Source organism: Citrus clementina, unplaced genomic scaffold, assembly GCF_000493195.1.
Source record: "Citrus clementina cultivar Clemenules unplaced genomic scaffold, Citrus_clementina_v1.0 scaffold_6, whole genome shotgun sequence".
Lineage (NCBI taxonomy): Eukaryota > Viridiplantae > Streptophyta > Magnoliopsida > Sapindales > Rutaceae > Citrus > Citrus x clementina.
In genome coordinates this window covers 16,709,137-16,728,912 of record NW_006262139.1, presented here as the reverse complement: position 1 = coordinate 16,728,912, position 19,776 = coordinate 16,709,137, and the positions used below count along the sequence as shown (strand labels likewise).

Sequence of the window (19,776 nt, the reverse complement as noted above, 5' to 3'; positions counted from 1 at the left end):
CGAACATGACTCGATTACCCATTTTACTAGCCCTACTTGTAATATACGAATATTATTTCAAATTGGCACTGCATGACCTAGAAATTGGGTCTCAATATTTTAACACGATTATTAAATGGGTCGGGTTTGGGTTGACCTAAATTTGACACGACACGAACATGACTCGATTACCCATTTTACCAGCCCTACTTGTAATATACGAATATTATTTCAAATTGGCACTGTATGACCTAGAAATTGCAAGGTAGAAGAAAAAAGAAGAGAATGGAGGAATTCCAGGGAATAGGATGGTCAGCTGATGAGGGCAATCAAAGTAAACTGCAACTAATTATTAGTAGACGCATGTTTTTCATTCTGCTAAGTGTATGATTACAATCAATAGTCTTACAATGAGTGTTTTACCTATTTTATACACTGAAAAAGGACGAAATTATTGAAAAAGGGAAAATTGAATTATTAATAGAATAAAATTTTAGCAATTGAAAAAAATAAAAAAAATACATACAACTGAAATTATAACCCAAAAAGATACAAAGGTCATATCTTACATCTTGTCTGAGCTTTTCTTATTTTAGATACTGAAAAATTTATGTTCAAAGGATGAATCAGCGGAAGAGGAGCCTCTTTCAACTATACAATTCCACAGTAGTAAATTAGTAATTATACGGTTTGGACTTCGGATCACTTGGGTTTTCCGAGTTAGCTCACCTTGTCAAGTCATTTCATTGCAAGACAACTTAGCTTAGATTTGTAATAAACTAATTCTTAAAAAGGAAAAAGAAAAAAATAGTTGTTTAATTAAGCTTGGGTTCTATCATCCACCGAGAGAAATCAGATCATCCCTTTGCAAATTCTTCCTTAAAACTGTAAATCATGATTCAGTATTGGATAGATGTTAACGATCTCGAGTGAAGCCAGCATCGTTTTACTTGCAGTTACTGCTTTTGCCGTTTAGATTGAGCGTTGTCTTGCTGTTTATGTCAAATTTTGGCATCAAAGAACAAATTTATATCGGCGGGGAGTCGGTACTCCGCTTGTCGTCGCTAATTGCCATCAATTGGCATCAATCTATTGATTAATCCGAACTCATTATTCAAACAAAGAAGATGTAGGGGGGTCGGTGACCTCAGATAAAAGAGCATGCTCTTAATTCAAATCGACAGCGGTGTAATCGAATAAAATTATTAATCTCGTCCGAATATAGAGTTATCTTAAAGGGTTAATTTCATTTTTCTCCTAATTAATTATCTTCAAAATATGGATAGTCGAAATTAAATTTTGCTTTGTTAAATTCCTGTCCTACGTGCAATTATTTCCCCGTAAAAAAAACTTTATTGACCACCGCCAAAAAAGAATCTTATAATATGCTAATCACCAGCATAAAGAAGGCAACACTAGTCAACAGCAGCAAGACTTGGAAGGACTTTATGGCAGAAGAAAATTGAGAGTTTTTGTTAAGGCAAACACTAAGGTGGCGTTTGTTTTTTTATCTGAAATCTGAATAGACCTGAATTAGTCTAAATTCTGAATAGGTCTGAATGTCTGAATCTGAATAATATGTTTATTTTTTCGTCTGAATCTCGAAAAATAAGTATTAAGTTGTTGTTTTTTTCAACTTAAAAAGCTAAAAATATGTACTTTTACATTTGTATCCTTATTAAATTTGAATGTCAAATAAATAATATATTAAATACCACAATATTTTAACATTTATAAGCAAAACTATATTCAAGTGAATACATAATTATTTTAGAATTTTAATATATAAAATACCATAAATTTCAAATTTTATCATATATAATATAAGAAAAAAAACATGAATATTTTTATGTGGGGTAAATATCTATGGGTGAGTTTTGGGATAGACATAACAAATAAATTATAAAACAGGGATATTTTTGACATTAGCAAGTAATTGACTTAATTCAGATTTCTCCATTAAGTAAAAAGCTAAAAAAATTAGCTTATTTTATTAAGTCAAAATTATTTAAAAAGCCTCATTAAGTTATAAAAACAAACACCTCTAATTAACTTAATTAATTAAGTTAAGTCACTTTAAGTCATTAAGTTAAAAAACAAACGCCACCTAAGTTATATTTCATATAACTTACACCCACACACATGAACAACGTGTGAGCCCCTCTTACGTGCAATTATTTCCCTATAAAAAAACTTTATTGACCACTAGCAAAAAAGAATCTTATAATATGCCGGTCACCAGCGTAAAGAAGAAGGCAACACTAGTCGACAGCAGAAAGACTTGGAAGGACTTTATGGCAGAAGAAAATTGAGAGTTTTTGTTAAGACAAACACTAAGTTACATTTCATGTAACTTACACCCACACACACGAACAGCGTGTGAGCCTCTCTTATGTGCAATTATTTCCCTGTAAAAAAAAACTTTATTGACCACCAGCAAAAAAGAATCTTTTAATATGCTGGTCACTGGTGTAAAGAAGAAGGCAACACTAGTCCACAACAGTAAGACTTGAAAGGACTTTATGGCAGAAGAAAATTGAGAGTTTTCGCTAAGGCAAACACTTAAGTTAGGGCTCCCTTTGGTTAAATATCTTTTGTAAAAAAAACTACACTAGCTCATAGACTTTGTCGTCATTAAGGTAGCCGAATTTATTAACAATAGGAAAATTATCAATAATATACTTTAAGCTATCATATTATAAAAAATACTATAAAAATTAAAATTTGTTTCATTTTTTACTATCCACCAAATGTTACTGTTGTTGGAATTTTTAATGAAATCTATAGAGATGACCACTTTACATTTGAATTCAAGGAAAACTATCAATCATCCATCTTAAATTTATCCTACTATAAAAAATAATGCAAAAATTTGAATTTATTCAATTTTCCACATTAAGTATGTAATTTGTGTCAACATTCTACAAAATATTAATACTGTTAGAATATTTTACAAAATCTAAATAAAATGACCATTTTACTCTTGAATTCAAGGGCATTTCCACTTTGCACCATAAATAATAAAATTAAATTAAAAAAGAAAAACAAAAATAAAATATCAAAATCAAGCAAGCCAGCACTCTTTGTTACAAAACACAATCCACCAATGATTTTGATCCCTAAATATAATTGTCATCAAATCCTTCATCAAGAAAAAATAAAATAAAATATATCTAACAATCTTTTTCCATATCTTCTCTCTTTATTAATTTATAGAGTTAAAAAAATCAACATTAAAACTGTATCAAATCCTTAATCACTGAATTCTTCAACTATTTGCGATAATTCACAAAAATTTGCATTGGGCTATGAAGACCGACCATTGAAGAGTGTTGTAGTGATTGCAACTATCCATGAGGCCGGACGAAGTAGCAACGACAGTGGCGATCAATGGTGGTAGTCGCTATGACACTGTAAATTGGGTTTGATTAGGTGTTTATGAAATTGAATTTAAGGATTTGATTGATTGGTTGTTTATGAATTGGCGCTTAGGGTACTTTGTGGATCAATTTGATGTTTTGGCGGACGATTGATATAAATAGAAAACATAGGGTGGAAAATTAAACAAATTCAAACTTTTATAATATTTTTAATAACAAGGTAAACTTGTGGCGAATGACTAATAATTTTTCAATATTAAACATATTTAATGTCTAAATTACCCTTATAATGTCATTATTTATGAATGATAATTAATTTTTTGGTGGTCAGTTGATATAAATTGCCAACTTAAGGTGAAAAAATCAAAGAAATTCAAAATTGTATAGGATTTTTGATAATATATATGGTAAACTTAAGGTATATGATTGATAATTTTCCTTAATAATAAAATCACTTATGTGAAGACACAGAAGTTCTTTCAAGTCTTGATTGGGCTCATATCTTATAAAAATAATTATCGTCTTCTAAATTCTCATTTCTACTTATCAAACTTGTAAAATGGAATACGATTCCCAATTCTTCAAATGATTAAATGATGAACATCTTTTAACAACCACTAAAATTTCGTACCCTCTAATTTGCACCTCATTGTATATTCAATTATTACGGAAAAGCAAAAATTTTGAGTTCAACATGTGATGCTATCTTAAAGAAAAGGAGAAAATATATATGATGCTCAATTGCTCATATTATCTAAACCACTTACCATCCTTCTGTCTATGTAACAGTCCACCCATACCGAATTAATTTATAGTTGTAGCGATAGTCATTTGTCTCATTTTAAGTGCAAGTCTATCTATAATTAATTGCTTGTATTTATGTAGCTTGAAGTGTTCGATTTAGAGGTAAAGATTGTCAAAATAATAGTTATATGACAAAAAAAAGGAAAATCTCCAACAACAAATTCATATCGAAAATATGAAGCTCCATGATTTTTCTAGATGATATAAATAACTTCACACGCAGAACCGCCGGTTTAGAAATCTGTTGATGATGTTGTTATACCATCTGTTTACATTCCTAGAAAACATTAGGGGTGCAACAACTGTTCTAAATCCTATCGCAAATCAAGTTGCCATGATTATGAAAAACCAATCCATTTCATCTCTTGAAGCAGGTGGTGCTGATGATGCCAACTTGCTGGAATTTGTCTGGCAATTATTCATCAAAGGGGGGTTCGCATAATCCTTGGTTACCTTCAAAAGCAGTTGGTAAAAATTATTACATTTGAGTACCTATTGGAACCTTCCCTCCAATTGATTATATGAGAGATTCAGGTAAGAAAGAAAATATAAACTTGCAAGCTGTGAAGGGATTGCCCTGCTCAGGTTGTTCATTGAGAGATCTAGGGACTCCAGCCGTTTCAAGTTCCCAAAAGATGATGGGATGGAGCCTGTCAGAGCATTATGCGACAAGTTCAAACCATAGAGTGATTTGAGTAGTCCTACATCTTCTAGTATCGGCCCTTTAAAATTGTTGGTTGAAAAGTCAATGGAGGTGAATATATTTAGGATCTTCTGTAGCTTGATGTCTAGACCTTTAATTGTAACTGTAACTGTAACTGTAACTTGGTAGTACTTGTTTTCTTTTAACTCATATCGTAGGTCGATAATTTTAGCTCTGCTTGGGATTTGCCTTCATCACCCATTATCGCCTCCAAGTTTAGTAACCATTCTTTTTTTATATTCTTCCACTAAATTTGTTCGAAGCCAGGTCGATAATCTGAAGCATCGGCCAGGAGACATTATTTTTTGGGCAACTGATGCATCCTAAAAAGTTGTTGGACCGTAAAGCTAGAACATGCTGTAAGAGGAAAATTAGTTTTTTTTTTTAATTTTTATAAAAACTTTTAGAATCAATCTCATATAATATATATAAATTCATAATCTATAAAATCATATCTTGACAATCCGACTTTACTTTTTCGCTGAAATAATCTGGGCTCCCAAATCACGATCTATCGCCACCATTCTCATTAAATCACAATCCGTCACCACCACTCTTATTAAATCACAATCCATTACCACTAATCTTGTTAGATCACGATCCGCCACCAATAATCTTCCAAGTTATGGCTCAAGATTGATCTGCACTTGACGTATAGGCATCTTTATCACCACTAAAAGCAATTAGCAGGAGAAAATATTTCTTTTAAAATTTAGAGAGAAAAAAACTTTTTCTCTGATATGTATAATATGGCTCACTCTTCTTTTTGGGAGAAAATAATTCATTTTATATCTCTATCTTAGTGAAAACCCTAGACTCCATATTTTTATATTTTTAATTTTATTAAATCAAATTTGATTTAAATTAAAAATAATAAAATTAAAAGTAACATTACTTCTTCTTGTCAAAGGGGTCCACCTTATAAAATAACACAAGACCTCTTAGACACAAGTACATTATGTGGAGCTTCTCACTAAATAATATATTTAGGCTTTTAACCAAAATAGCTAGTTATCTTGCTTTTTAATCCAGTAGCAGCGCAATCAATTAAATGAGCTAACCCGAGGATCATATGGGTACATACAATAGTGGCTACAATAATTAGACCTGTAATTAAACTAGCCCAATTATTTAATTCCAAATCTACTTCACTAAAAGATTAGAATTGACCTCCATAATTGTATGCTATCTAAGATAGTGTACTCAGAATAATAATTCGACCTATGCCACATTGATTTCTTTACTACATAATCCTTCATACCACATTGTTAATTAAATCGATATCTCAAATGTCCAATCAATTTAATTACATCTTGTTCCTTAATACTTACTGGTTTTCTCTAATAATCATTTTCAACATACTAAATATGTTGACACACTCTAGGCAGAGAATTCTATGATCAAATGCCGAAAACATATCAAGAGATGTGTTGTACAAATTCTATATTGTTAATCTATAATTCTAATACTCATAATTGTTCTCACCAAGATACCGTGTAATTTTGACTACAAGTGTGTGTTGTGCCCATTAATAACTCAAATAAAATAACAATTACAATCATAAAATCATAACTAACTCAAGATTAAGATCACAGTAAAATCAATGCTTATAAGATTTAATAAGTCTGACAGTTATTACAAAGTTAATTAAATCTCATATGTGATCTTGTTCAATGTAGTTATGCTACATTAATAAATTCATATATAATTAAGACAAATCATTCAATGAATTTATTATAGTGTAAACATAAATAGAGCGTCCAACTCTATTTATCAACTGCGAACTTAATTTATTTAATTATAAAATAATTTATATTTATGTGTTCTGTAAATCTATATGGTGATCAGATAAATACATATAATATGATTAAACGGATCTTATTCAAAATATTTATGCAATTAAAAATATTTCAAATATTTTATTAATCAGAAAATAAATAAATTAATATGTTTTAAAGAGCATATAATCCCAACGCATGCAAACTAGGGGCATCATATAACGAGCATGGGAATTTGTCACTAAACTGGTTGTTCCCAAGGTTTAAAACCTCCAGCATTTTGCATTTGGCAATGGATTTTGGGACCGTTCCTTGTGGTCGATTTCCATTGAGATCCAGAGTTTGTAGCAAACAATTTCTAGGAAACGTGTCAGGAAGTGTGCCATTGACTCATTGAGGTTGTTACTCTGTAAATTTAAAACAAATAGAGTGTCACTCTTCTTCATAAAACTGTTGTTTGACAAGTCAAGAAGTGAAAGAGTTGTAGCATTGCATAAAGATGCAGGGATGATTCCTGTGAGACCATTGTTAGCAGCGCAAAAGTATCTTAATCTAGGCATGAAATTACCAGTGTCAGCTGGGATGGAAGAAGTAAAATTATTGTTAGAGAAATCTATATAAATAGGATTGTTAGGTAGTTGATGAATATTTCCTCGGAGCTGGTTGGAAATTAGGTCTATGAAGCGAAGTGCAGGGATTGAGTAAGGTGCCTGGAAACCCACCAGGAAATTGTGTGAAAGATTAAGACAGTGAAGACCGACAACACTTACTCGCCAAATCCAATTAGGGATTTCCCTGGAAATTTGGTTTTCTGAAAGGTATAAATATTGCAGTTGCGATTGGTTCTTCAGATTAGGAATCTCCCTCAGTTTGCAAGAAGCCAAATTCAAAAGCTCCAGCATTGGAGAGAATGAATAATTTCTGCTGCTTTCATCCACTGCCAAGCTATTGTATGAAAGATCAAGTTTTGCAAGGTTGCCAAGACTGAGAATCTTATCCAGCTGCACAGTGCCATTGAGGTTGTTTGAAGAAAGCAAAAGGGGAGTAAGTTTTTGAGTTCGAAGACCGAGACAGGAATAGACCCTCTTAATCTGTTGCCACTTAAATCAAGGGTGTCTAGTGCAGAGGAGGATGCATTTGAAAATCTAGGAATTGAGCCGCCAAATTGGTTGTTGGCAAGTTGAAGCTGCTGTAACATCGGAAATTCAAACATTGACCGGGGGATACTTCCATCAAGGGAATTATCGCTTAAGACAGCACAAACAAGATTCAAAAGATGTTCCCAGCGAATAGATGAGATCGAACCAGAGAATTGGTTAAATGAAAAATCAAGAGCAACCAACCTTGCCATGCGTGAAATCTGAACTGGAATCTGCCCAGCAAAGCCAGCATCAGAAAGATTCAGATAAGTCAAACTTGAGATGTTGGCCAACTTGGATGAGATTTGTGTTCCATTGAAGCTAGTGCGAGCCAAGTTTAGGCTCCGCAGATAATGGAGACTGAAAAGAATAGCTGCGTTCTCAATACCGCCGGAGATCGATTCCGTGCTTAAGTCAAGACCAATAACATGACCAGCCTCATCACAATCTACACCGCTCCAATCACAACAATCAGTGCTTTGACGCCACTGCATCAGTTTTACAGATGAAGAGGGATCGAATGTGAGGCTGCTCTTCAATTGCAGTAACAATGTTTGCTGATCGCTTTGACATTGGCCAGAGACAAAAGCTATATTGATGGCAAAGAAGTAGCCTAAAGAAGACATCAAGAAAAGCCATGATAAGAGTAGAATTCACATTTGAATCTTGGAGATAGCGATAGTACTTGCAATGGCTGTATAATTGTTGGGAAAGTATCGAAGAAAAATCTTAGGTGAATCTTGTATCGAGTGACCAGCAATTAGCCAATTACTGCATAAATGAGTGGATACGGCAAAGCTATTAAACATGTGATTAAAAAGACGTTTGTGATTAAATTGAGCAATAACTGTAGCTTCAAATACTACTTGACTATGCAGCTGGTAAGTATGGCGTTGCATATTATTTTATATTATTATGTTCCTGTAGTCTAAATAAAATTTAATAATTAGCGTTATTATCCATTTTATAATTTGTGTTTTGTGAAAATATAATAGTGAACTATTATTATTTTTATATTTTTATCTTCTTCAAATTAATACTATTTATTTATTATAATCTTTTCATAAATATTTTTCATATAAAAACATCATGAAGAAAAATAAAATTGATTAACATATACTAATTTAGAATATAAAAAATTATATTCAATTAAGCATAATCTATGTTATATAATTTATTATTTTATTTAAGTTCTTTGTGACATTTACTTTGTTTAATGTTTATAATTTTTAAGGATATAAGTGTAGAAATACTAATTTTCAATTTTTTTATGTAAAAAAACAACTTAATATATCTTTTGAGCTATTTCGATAAAAAAATAATAATAATAAACATACCATTCAGATTCTGATTTTTAGTTCTATTCATATTTAAAATAAAAAAACAAATGTCACATGGAAAATTATGGGTGATATTCAAAGGATTGATGTTGAAAAGTGGAAAAATAAATAAATAAAAGAAAATTCATAAATCACTGTGTCGTTTATAACTAGAATTAAAGAGTGACTTGTCATTGGTGTTTTCTATTTAGAAGACAAGTCGTCCATAAAAACTAACGAAAACTGAGGGGAAAAAATGATGAACCGGAGCTTCCGGCCTGAAAGGAAAGCATATCGGCCCGGTTCATTCCCCTTTCTTGCTAGGGTTTAAGTATAAATAAATGCAAACCCAACACATTTTCTTCCGTTTTACCTAGGCTTTCGAAGGCCACCGAGAGAGAATCTGTTAGTCTTTGCAAGCCAGTCACCATGAGAGCCAAGGTAACCTCTTAAATTATTGTTATCTTAACGAAGCCATTCATTTTAGTTTCTCCGTTAGTTTCAATTTCTTTTTTAATTTAATTATCTTGATGAATAATTATTATTTCAGTGGAAGAAGAAGCGCATGAGGAGATTGAAGAGAAAGCGCCGAAAGATGAGACAGAGATCTAAGTAGAAGAAGAATAAAACACCTCCCTTCCTCTTTCTCTCTCTTCAGAGGTTTTCACATTTTGTCGATCTTGTTGAAGTCTAATGTCGTGCGTTTTTTTGTTTTCGAGTCAGTTGAATCAGACAGTGTATTCTGAAATGTTTTGATGACTTTCATAGATTTTAATCTAATGGATATTATTAGTTTTGGATCTATTTTTCGTTTGACTGTGATTATTTTTTTATACTGCGCAACTCCTTATGATTTACTGTGGCTATTACTGTCTTTTATTTACTTCTAATGGAAGCTGAATATGTTGATTTATCCATCTTTTATGTATTTCGGGAGCTATTAAAAAATCCAAAGTGCTCAGATGGTCCGGTTAGTTTCTACTTTCTAGATACTTCCCTCCATTTGCTTGTTTTTGGAATCATCTGGTTTTACTTTTATGTGAGATATGATTCCTATGTTGGATTACAGTTACTTTTAATGTTATTTGTCTTTGAATTTGAAGTGAATTGGGAAATTGACCAAATAGTTAGTTCTCAATAGCCTTAAAACTTAAAGGATAGATATATATGAACTCCCAAATCTTCTTGATAAAGTATCATGCAACCAAATGTGAATAAATTTGGTTTCATTGAATGTTGCAAATTTCTTGTAGGGATGAGGGACCTTGGTACTTGGTTTGATTGTGCAACTACTTTGTTGCATCGCTAGATTTCAAGGTTTTGTTTTGTTAACCAATGGATCAGGAGTTGTTATATTACCTTGCAGGTCATCAGTCTTTAGCCTAATTTTGTGGAATGATGGTTCTACAATTGCCCTGTTGAAAGCTATTCTGCTTGAGTTTCCATATCCTAGTCCCCTTGTAGACCTTATTTTTGAATGTGTTGATAGAGCCAAAGCTATTTCCAGCAAGTTTAGTGTTGGATCTATATCATATGTTTTGCTGTGAGAAAATTCATTCAACCCCACAAGATGATGGGTGAACTTCCTTTGTGCGGCCATGCTTACTGCATTTGGCTGGAATAATGAGTGAGCCTCTGGACAAATCAGATTTGTTGTCCACTCAAATGAAATGCCAAGGTCCAACTCTGGACCGGAAGATGAGAAACAGTGTTTGGTAGGTTTCCCTGTCATTTTAGTCCATCGATTGGTGTTGAGTTGTGGGTGCCCTTATAAAAATTGCACTGTTGAAATGATTGATTATGATATTTGTTTAAACATGAAGTAAACCAGGCAGTTGTATCATAATGAAATTTCAGGCATTTCTCCCCGTGAAGAAATCCTTTGGGGTGATTTCTTGCTTTGAACTTTGTTTTTGTGCTCTGGAATTTGTATGTTCCGACATTCATTCAGTACTGAATGAGCTCCTGTATCAGTAGATAAGCATTCAATGGTGCAAGTTGGGAGTCGGTGATGATGCTGCAAATCTGCAAAGGTCTGCAATGAAGGGGCTCAATTTCATTGGTATACTCAACCTGAATCTGTCTTTTAAGAATCAAAGGAAATCATTTCAGGAGAAAAATTACTGTAACAGACAAATTTCTACCTGAAATAGGGGGGTATTGCAAACTGCGGCAGGGGTGATCAACAATCTTGACGTTTTTCGTTATTACTTTCATTGTTGCCACTACTCTCTGAAGATTATTAACGGATTTCTAGCAGATTGTTAAATCATGTCAATTGCATCAGTGAATTGATGAAGAGTTGCAATAAATTTGAATTGGCACTGCAATGAATTTTTTTTTTGAATTACATAAAAAAATTGTTCAAATTATTACATGAGACTGACAGTGATACATTTACAAGCTGACCAATTATTTGGATTAGTTTTACTTTAAATCTTTTATATATTTACTCTATTCATATTTCAAAAGAGAAAAGATTTATTTTACTTAATTAATTTATATAATTAAGAAAAGAATTAATTCCTCACCATGTTTTGTAAGGGCAGCGGCTCTAGCCGAGTGTTTCCACAGAATAAAAAGAAGGAAAAAGGTTCAGCACCTTGTTACCTTGAATTTTGGGGACAGAATAGAGCTAGCATTCGCTAATAGTACAAATGTCAAGGACATTGTTATTAGTATCTTCCCATAGAAGGGAGAGTTTTAGTTTACTATTAATGTTCCCCAAGACAGACAAGCACTCAATTAAAATCTTTGGGCCGAAGTCCATTTATTTATATACACACCCAAGCACCGGCTTGCAGAAAAAAAAAAAAAAACCCTCCGGCATATTTCCCGAGTCATAGAGCCTTGTAAGAGCTCCGAATCTCAGACAAAAAATGGATATGGAAATTGACGATACTTGCAAAGCCAAAGGTGTGTGTGCATCTATATATATATATAGACCTATCTGATGATTATCGAGTCTAATTAATTTGATAATTGCTCTTTAATAACGTTTCAAATGTCTACGCTGTTTGCTTGATTTTAAAGACGAAGAAAAGAAGTGGAAGCAAATCCTGGTGATAATGGTGGGTGCGCCCGGCAGCGGCAAGTCAACGTTCTGTGAGCACGTCATGCGTTCTTCTGCCCGACCCTGGGCACGTATTTGCCAGGTTTCTTGTTCTTTTTCCCCGTCGTTTTTTTTTTTTCACTTAAATGATCTCCGTCGCTCATGTTTGATGAAATGCTTTACTGAATTTCATCTCAGAAACTGGTGAAATTTGTGTTGTGAGTGTTATTTTATTACAAAATAATGGGAGTTGGACGTTGTTTTCTTCATTGCATTTTCGAAAGTCACATTGTTTTAGGTGTATTTGTAGCTATAGTACTTGTACTTATGCTTACACTCTCACTTGGTAGCTTACATTTATTAATTACCCACCGGCTTATATATGATAGTAGCTTACATTTATTAATTACCCACCAGCTTATATATGATAGCTTGTATTTCATTTTATAGCTACTGTTGGTTAAAGACGCAACACCTCAATTCCGAATGTATTCCTATGGAAGTGGTTGTATTAATAATAGAATTTCTTTCGTTTCATTTAATGATTTAGCTTTCGGAAAGAAATGGCGTAAACTCATGCTAAACTTGCTAAGTTTACTGCATAAACAGTAAGCCTTTGAGTATCAAAAAAATTTCTCAGTGGTTTGGCATATTCTATTTCATTTGTTACTGTAGGACACTATTAATAAAGGAAAATCTGGAACAAAGGTTCAGTGCCTGACGAGTGCATCAAGTGCATTGAAGGAGGGAAAAAGTGTATTTATAGACAGGTGCAACCTAGAGAGAGAACAGCGCACAGATTTTGTTAAGCTTGGAGGCCCAGAAGTAGATGTGCATGCTGTGGTGCTTGATCTTCCAGCCAAGCTTTGTATATCTCGATCTGTTAAACGTATTGAGCATGAAGGGAAATTGCAAGGTGGAAAAGCTGCAGCAGTGGTGAACAGAATGCTTCAAAAGAAAGAATTGCCTAAGCTGAGTGAAGGGTTCTCTCGAATTACGTTATGCCAGAATGAGAATGATGTTCAAGCTGCACTTGATACGTACAGTGGACTTGGTCCATTAGATACCCTCCCACATGGTTCTTTTGGCCAGAAGAATCCAGATGCCAAAATTCAACTTGGTATAATGAAATTCTTGAAGAAAGTAGATGCTCCTTCTAATACAGGGTCTAATGCAAGCAGCACTCAGGATCCTGTGCCTCCTCAAATTACTGAAGAAAAGAATAGCTGCCTTGAAGGACAAGAAATTACTTCTTTGTTATCAGATGCTGCGGGGGAAGAGGTAAAGCGAATTGAAAACCCAGAGGTGGCCTCTGTCAACCAGAATGGTTCTTCAAGTGATGTTCCAACTCTGGCATTTCCGTCTCTTTCAACATCAGATTTTCAATTCAATAATGACAAGGCCTCTGATGTAATCATTGAAAAAGTTGAGGAATACGTAAACAAGCTTGGAAATGCCAGGCTAGTATTAGTGGATTTGACTCATGGATCAAAGATTTTGTCTTTGGTTAGGGCCAAAGCTGCACAAAAACACATCAACCCTAAAAAGTTCTTCACGTTTGTTGGAGATATTACTCGACTTTATACAGGAGGAGGTTTATGCTGCAATGTAATAGCTAATGCTGCCAACTGGTAAGCTTGTATGATTTTATAATATGCAGAGAGTTCTGTTAGGTGTTAAATGTGTCACTGGAAATATTTTATTAGGGAAATTCTTGAGGAACTCCTGCCATTGAAACCATGCATGGGACCTCCTTTTACTTGCACCGTTTAGCCTCTGGAATGGCAGATATTTGTTGGTGGTCTTGAAACAATCAGAGATCAGCTGGTTGCTTCATTTCTTTAGATATTGAGACAACATGTTGACTCTGCTCTGTTGAACCATCATTATATCTGGGAAAATAATGATAATGGTTTAAACCTGTCATTGCAATTTTATTCTCTTATTAAGAAGATTAACTGACAAATCACCTATGCAGGCGACTAAAACCTGGAGGTGGAGGTGTGAATGCTGCAATTTTCAGTGCTGCAGGGCCTGCTCTAGAGGTTGCAACTGCAGAACGGGCTAAATCTCTTTACCCTGGGAATTCTGTTATTGTTCCTCTCCCTTCAACTTCTCCCTTGTGTGATAGGGAAGGTGTGACCCATGTTATACATGTTCTTGGACCTAATATGAACCCACGTAGACCAAATTGTCTTCATGGTGACTATGTTAAAGGCTGTGAAATTCTTCGTAAGGCTTACACCTCACTTTTTGAAGGTTTTTTATCCATAGTGAGGTCCCAAGAGAAGTTATCCAAGGGATGCAATGAAGACATTCGGTTAGAGCCTTCAGTTTCACAAGATCACTCTGAGGATGTCCATGGAAATTATATTTCGACTGGTGATAAAATTAAAAGAGATGGTGGCCATGAATATGAACGAAGTAAGAAATGTAAGGGAGCTCAAAATGAAGTTGGAACTGATATTAATCTTTCTAGGGCTGCAAACTTAAATGCAGACAATGAGAAGATTGGTGTAAGCACTTCTAAGGCCTGGGGCTCTTGGGCTCAAGTTCTTTATCGCACGGCCATGCATCCTGAAAGGCATAAAGATGATCTGCTTGAGATATCAGATGATGTTGTTGTACTAAATGATCTTTATCCAAAGGTACATCCATCAGACAACCTTCCCCCAGGAACCCTACTTTGCATTTACTTGAGCTCAATTAATAAGTGTGTGGAGTTTTCATTCCTTATTATAGGCTCAGAAACACATTTTGGTGCTGTCACGATTCGATGGTCTTGATCGCTTGGCAGATGTACGAAATGAACATCTGCAAATTTTACAAACGATGCATACTGTGGGTATGAAGTGGGCTGAGAAGTTCTTGCATGAAGATGCATCATTGGCCTTCCGTCTTGGATATCATTCGGTATAGAATACTACTCATTTTTATTTTTATTTTTTGTTTTCCTTTTTCTATCAGTTGAGGAATCTCATACCATAAGGCCTTTTACATGGTCTGGGGCCAAACTAGAGTAAAATGCATTTAGAATTGGAAGAATCCAAAAATCAGAGACTAGATGCTGCCAACAGAACTTGAGATGTGATATGTTTAAACACTCAGAATACCATAGGTTGCAGTATTTAAGTAAGAATAATGATTTTAAGGAAAAAGTGTGGTATAATGAGTGTATTGGATGATCTGAAATTCTGTGTACTGTTTAGTTGTACCTTTCCATTGCTGCAGCCTTTTTTTTATTTTCTTTTTCTTTTCTGTTTTTCTTTGTTTTTGTTTAGGTTTATATTATGACCTGGACTACTGCAAAACTGCTTAGTGATCACTATAGACAGATTTGGTGAAATTTGAAAAATGTCGGTTTCCGCAAATCATTTGGGACTCTTTTCTTGCAGGCTCCATCTATGCGCCAACTACACCTACATGTTATTAGCCAAGATTTTAACTCCAAGCATCTTAAGAATAAGAAGCACTGGAACTCTTTCAATACTGCATTTTTTTGCAATTCGGTTGATGTACTTGAAGAAATCATTAATCACGGCAAAGCAACATTAAAAGATGATGATAGTTTGTTATCGATGGAGTTGCGATGCCACCGGTGTAGAAGTGCACATCCTAGCATACCCAGGTTGAAATCACATATTAGCAGCTGTCGAGCTCCCTTTCCTAGCAGCCTACTTGAAAATGGTCGTCTCGTGCTTGCTCCAAGAAACAGTGCCAAACCGTAGATCTGTTTTGTCAAACATCTATTGTACATAGTTCTCCGTTGATGCAGATTTTTGCTTGCCCCAGGCACTCGGGCACTAAATGATATCTGTGTATAATCTTCAGAAATTACTTTCGGATTTTGCCCCTTCATGGATATAGTTTATGCGTAGCAAATTTATCGTGAGGTGAATTGTGTGGGCACAGCAGGTGAAAGCAAACAAAATTTGGATGGACACAATCCAAGATGTCATGAAACATGATATTCCAATCTTTTGAACTTTAGAAATAAACCATAGATTTCCAAGCCTCCAAAGATGACTGTTAAAATGCAGGTCACATCTTCCTTCATAAATGATGTAACTTGTCTCTTGGTCTTGGTCTACGGATGATTAAGATGCTTGCTAATATTACTAGAATCCTAGCAAAGCTGTATGGATGATAATGTGAGTGGATCGCTTTTAAGTCCATGACATGTTGTCTGGTACAGCCGACCGACTTGTAGTTTCAATTTGTATTTTGTTGGACGACATGTCGTAACTTTGAACCAACGACCTGAGCTAGCTCCTGAGTCAACGAACCGTGCATAATCCAACTTGTGTTGTGCTTTTCGCGTCTGGAAGAAGAATACCGTGTTCTACTCTTTCAAAACAAGCTCTAAAGTAAATATTGGTTGGACTAGTAAAAATATTAAAAAAATTGTGCAAAAATTTTGAAATTCAAACTCCACACAATAAAATTGAAGAAGAGCTTGCTCCACACTTTGAGATTGAGCAACAGGTGTCATATTCTTGGAGGAGGATGGATGACAAAGCTCAAAGCATGTCTCTCGAATCAAATGCCCTTAATTTTTTATTCGGAGGCTCAAAATATATAATTTTATAACCTTACCACCCCTTCGGCTTAAAACATCATTTTTTTTTTCATGTAACTAATATGAAAGTTATAACATTTGGAAATTTCAATATGTCACTGTCGTGGCTCCCGTACTTATCGTACGTGTCAATTATTGCATCTATATGTATCAATATGACTAGTGAAATTGAAGCAATGGAGAGGATTTAGTAGATATTAAATTTTAAAATGAATTTACATTAGAAACCAGCAAATAGTTCAAAATACCCAAAACTTAGTGAAGTAACCACAGAAAAGACATGCGCGCATTTAATTTGGCTATAAATGGTAGTAGAGTGCAATTTGCAATATGAGCCGCCTCATATCTACTGAGGATTTGGTGGGCGGCTATTGGCAGCGGAGACCCTGGAGCCCCATTCCAAAAGCTCTTTGCTTGTATCATCCTTGTGAACAAGTACTTCAATGAAGCACAAGCAATCCTTCTTGGGTCCAGTAGCGTTCTCAATGGCTTCGATGAGCTCCTCCTCGCAGAAGACCTGCAACAACAGATACGAAGGACAACTTCAGGGTGAGCACTTCTCAATGCTAGAAAGGATGGGTTAAAGAAAAATGAGATAAATAAGCAAAACTGACCTTGGTTGTCCAGCACTTGCCTTCGCCATTGTGGATTGCATCAACCAACCCGGTGTAGTTCCAGTTCTTGATCACATTGTACGGTCCATCATGGATCTCAACTTCAATGGTGTAACCACCATTGTTAATCAGGAAGATTATAGTCTTCTGCCCACATCGCAGCATTGTTGACACATCTTGTGCAGTTACCTGAGGCAGTCACCAACAAAGATAAAAACACTGATGACGTAAAAGACCAATGCTTTACAGGATATCATTGACTATGCAAGAAATTTGAAGCGTTTAGGTAAAACAAACAGATCAGATTCAGATTATTTGTGTCGTATTATCATTTTAACAGTGTCTTTCATGGTTGGTTTTCCAAATAAAAGATAATTAACATAGACGAATATCGCTGGCTCATACCTGGAAGCTACCATCACCTATGCAAGCAATGACACGCTTCTCTGGCACAGACTGTGCATATCCAAGAGTAGCACCAACAGACCAACCAATTGATCCATATTGCATTTGGAACTCATACCTGCAAAACCAAATTCTCATTATTTGGTAAATTTTATAGAAGGTTTAGAACCAGCAAACATGAAGAATCAGATTTTCTTATGCTCACCCGCATCCCTTAGGCAATTTCAGTTTCTGGCAGTTAAACCAAGAGTCCCCTGTCTCAGCAATCACAGCAGTTTCACTAGACAGCATCTTCTGTATATGTTGGAACAGAACATTCACTCTCAAGGGCTCTTTGGGTTCACACTTCGGAGGTTGCCCCTCAGGAACATAAATCCTGTGGTAATTCTCATAAGCAGTAGTGTTGCTTTTGAGCCGCTTTGAAAGTGCTTTGAGGAAATCCTTCATCAAAACACAACCAAATGCCGGTCCATTAGCAATCACCACACGATCAGGCTGCAGAATGACTGCCTTCTCCTTCTTGAGAAGAAGAGAGTACCCAACCGAGCTATAGTCATTAAATATAGGTCCAGCAAACAAATAAGCATCAGCAGATTCCACAATTTCAGCACAAAAAGCAGTGCTCACGGCACCCCAATAAGTTCCAATAAAATGGGGATGGTGCTCTGGTACTAGCCCTTTCGCTGATGGCATCACCGCAACGGCGTAGCCACAAGCATCAGCAAGCTCAACGAAAGCATTGCAAGCCTTGGCCACTCTCATTTTGGGCCCAGCAACCAACACTGGTTTCACCGCCTTGTTCAAGAACTCTGCTGCTGCCTCAACTGCAGCCTCCAAGCCCATCTCATTACTCAACCTACCCCGCCAAAACAAAAATTGCCACTAATCAGTCAAAAACCTGAAAGTAAGTCAAATAAATCCCTGATGATAAAGAGAACGAGCTGAAAATCTTACTTGGGAGAAAGCGAAAATGGAACGGGCTCTCGGCTAAAAGTAGGATGAGGAATCGCAGGCAAGTTACAAGCAACGCTGATATAAACAGGCTTGCTTTCTTTCAAAGCAGTTGATACTGCCGTATCAATCAACTCATGTGCATCCTCCAAGTTATTCACCACAGCCTATCAAAAATATCATACCCATCATCAAAAACCAGTCAAGCTTATATATTAATAATATCAATGCTTGATCTTTTTTTTAAAAACAAAAAAAAGGAAACTTTTCAGTTATTAAGTTATAAAAATAAAGAAAGAAAGCTTTTTTTTTAAATAAATTATTACTATCGTTACCTGATAACAGGTGACAGTCTGAAAGCATCTGAGTTCTTGGCTAAAATCAGGCAAGCCAATGGTATGATGAAGGATCCTGTTGGTTCCGTAATCATTGGAGTTTGGGCCACCAACGATGCAAATCAACGGCAGATTTTCACTGTAAGCACCGGCGATAGCGTTAAGCACGCTAAGCCCACCAACGGTGAAGGTCACGACACAGGCGCCGACCCCACGCGAGCGAGCGTACCCATCGGCAGCGTATCCGGCATTCAGCTCGTTACAGCAACCGATCAAGTTGAGCCCGGGCTCGGCTATCAGGTGGTCGAGAAGCGTCAAGTTGAAGTCGCCGGGGACCGAGAAGACGTCGGTGGCGCCGATTTGGACGAGCCGGCGAGCGAGGTGGCGGCCGAGGGTCGACTCGGACGGGTTGACGAGTGGAGTAGCGGGAACGGAGGATTGGATTGTTGAAACGGCACCGTTTGGCGGGCTGGCTAAGTCGCTGCATGGGGGCTTGCAGGTGTCGAGTGATCCAATTTTAGTGTCCATGATTGATTGAAGGGCCGGAGACGAAGAATTGTCCGTTTGTTAATGTGTTTCCGAAAAGTGTCTTTGAGAAATGTTTTTTTTTTTTTTTGAACTTCTAGAGTGTGACAAGTGTTCGATGAACGAATGAAATTGGCGTTTGCCAGAGAGATTTTATAGTGAGTTTGTGACTGGGAGCAAGCAACGGAATGTTACTGCTATGAATCTATGTAT

General features: G+C 35.6%; 3 protein-coding genes and 1 long non-coding RNA gene across 5 annotated transcripts; 2 read left to right on the top strand and 2 right to left on the bottom strand.

Moving 5' to 3' along the window:
* Nucleotides 1-6,907: 6,907 nt before the first annotated feature.
* On the bottom strand, nt 6,908-8,409 carry LOC18039731 (LRR receptor-like serine/threonine-protein kinase FLS2). Its single transcript, XM_024182592.1, has 2 exons — nt 7,711-8,409; nt 6,908-7,645 (listed from the first exon to the last, which is right to left on the bottom strand). Exons 1-2 carry the CDS (start codon nt 8,407-8,409, stop codon nt 6,908-6,910), a joined length of 1,437 nt encoding a protein of 478 aa, XP_024038360.1.
* Nucleotides 8,410-9,440: 1,031 nt separating this feature from the next.
* On the top strand, nt 9,441-9,906 carry LOC112097266. Its single transcript, XR_002904927.1, has 2 exons — nt 9,441-9,543; nt 9,653-9,906. It is a non-coding gene; the product is annotated as an uncharacterized LOC112097266 (long non-coding RNA).
* A 1,898-nt stretch (nt 9,907-11,804) lies between these two features.
* LOC18039391 (transcription factor bHLH140) lies at nt 11,805-16,837 on the top strand. Of its 2 annotated transcripts, none has more exons than XM_024181526.1 (6): nt 11,805-12,018; nt 12,136-12,257; nt 12,830-13,785; nt 14,133-14,802; nt 14,897-15,067; nt 15,436-15,640. In XM_024181526.1, exons 1-6 carry the CDS (start codon nt 11,982-11,984, stop codon nt 15,496-15,498), a joined length of 2,019 nt encoding a protein of 672 aa, XP_024037294.1. In that variant the 5' UTR covers nt 11,805-11,981; the 3' UTR covers nt 15,499-15,640. The 2 variants fall into 2 exon arrangements, with proteins under 2 accessions (XP_024037294.1, XP_006429443.1); XM_006429380.2 differs by having other exon boundaries at nt 11,810-12,018; nt 15,550-16,837.
* A 64-nt stretch (nt 16,838-16,901) lies between these two features.
* LOC18038162 (pyruvate decarboxylase 2) lies at nt 16,902-19,776 on the bottom strand. The gene is made up of 6 exons (XM_006429377.2): nt 19,039-19,776; nt 18,707-18,870; nt 17,958-18,608; nt 17,753-17,870; nt 17,348-17,536; nt 16,902-17,250 (listed from the first exon to the last, which is right to left on the bottom strand). The coding sequence occupies exons 1-6, from the start codon at nt 19,564-19,566 to the stop codon at nt 17,080-17,082; spliced, it is 1,821 nt and encodes a 606-aa protein (XP_006429440.1). The 5' UTR covers nt 19,567-19,776; the 3' UTR covers nt 16,902-17,079.

What these genes read in the sequence shown, in the direction of transcription:
- LOC18038162 (XM_006429377.2), bottom strand. Translation starts at nt 19,566, where the DNA reads ATGGACACTAAAATTGGATCACTCGACACCTGCAAGCCCCCATGCAGC. An exon ending in AGACTGTCACCTGTTATCAG is followed by an intron (nt 18,871 to 19,038) that starts GTAACGATAGTA and finishes TATTTTTGATAG; the next exon opens with GCTGTGGTGAATAACTTGGA. An exon ending in TAGGTGATGGTAGCTTCCAG is followed by an intron (nt 17,537 to 17,752) that starts GTATGAGCCAGC and finishes TGACTGCCTCAG; the next exon opens with GTAACTGCACAAGATGTGTC.
- LOC18039391 (XM_006429380.2), top strand. Translation starts at nt 11,982, where the DNA reads ATGGATATGGAAATTGACGATACTTGCAAAGCCAAAG. An exon ending in CGATACTTGCAAAGCCAAAG is followed by an intron (nt 12,019 to 12,135) that starts GTGTGTGTGCAT and finishes TTGATTTTAAAG; the next exon opens with ACGAAGAAAAGAAGTGGAAG. An exon ending in ATAGCTAATGCTGCCAACTG is followed by an intron (nt 13,786 to 14,132) that starts GTAAGCTTGTAT and finishes TCACCTATGCAG; the next exon opens with GCGACTAAAACCTGGAGGTG.
- LOC18039731 (XM_024182592.1), bottom strand. Translation starts at nt 8,409, where the DNA reads ATGTCTTCTTTAGGCTACTTCTTTGCCATCAATATAGCTTTTGTCTCT. An exon ending in GAGGGTCTATTCCTGTCTCG is followed by an intron (nt 7,646 to 7,710) that starts GTCTTCGAACTC and finishes GGCACTGTGCAG; the next exon opens with CTGGATAAGATTCTCAGTCT.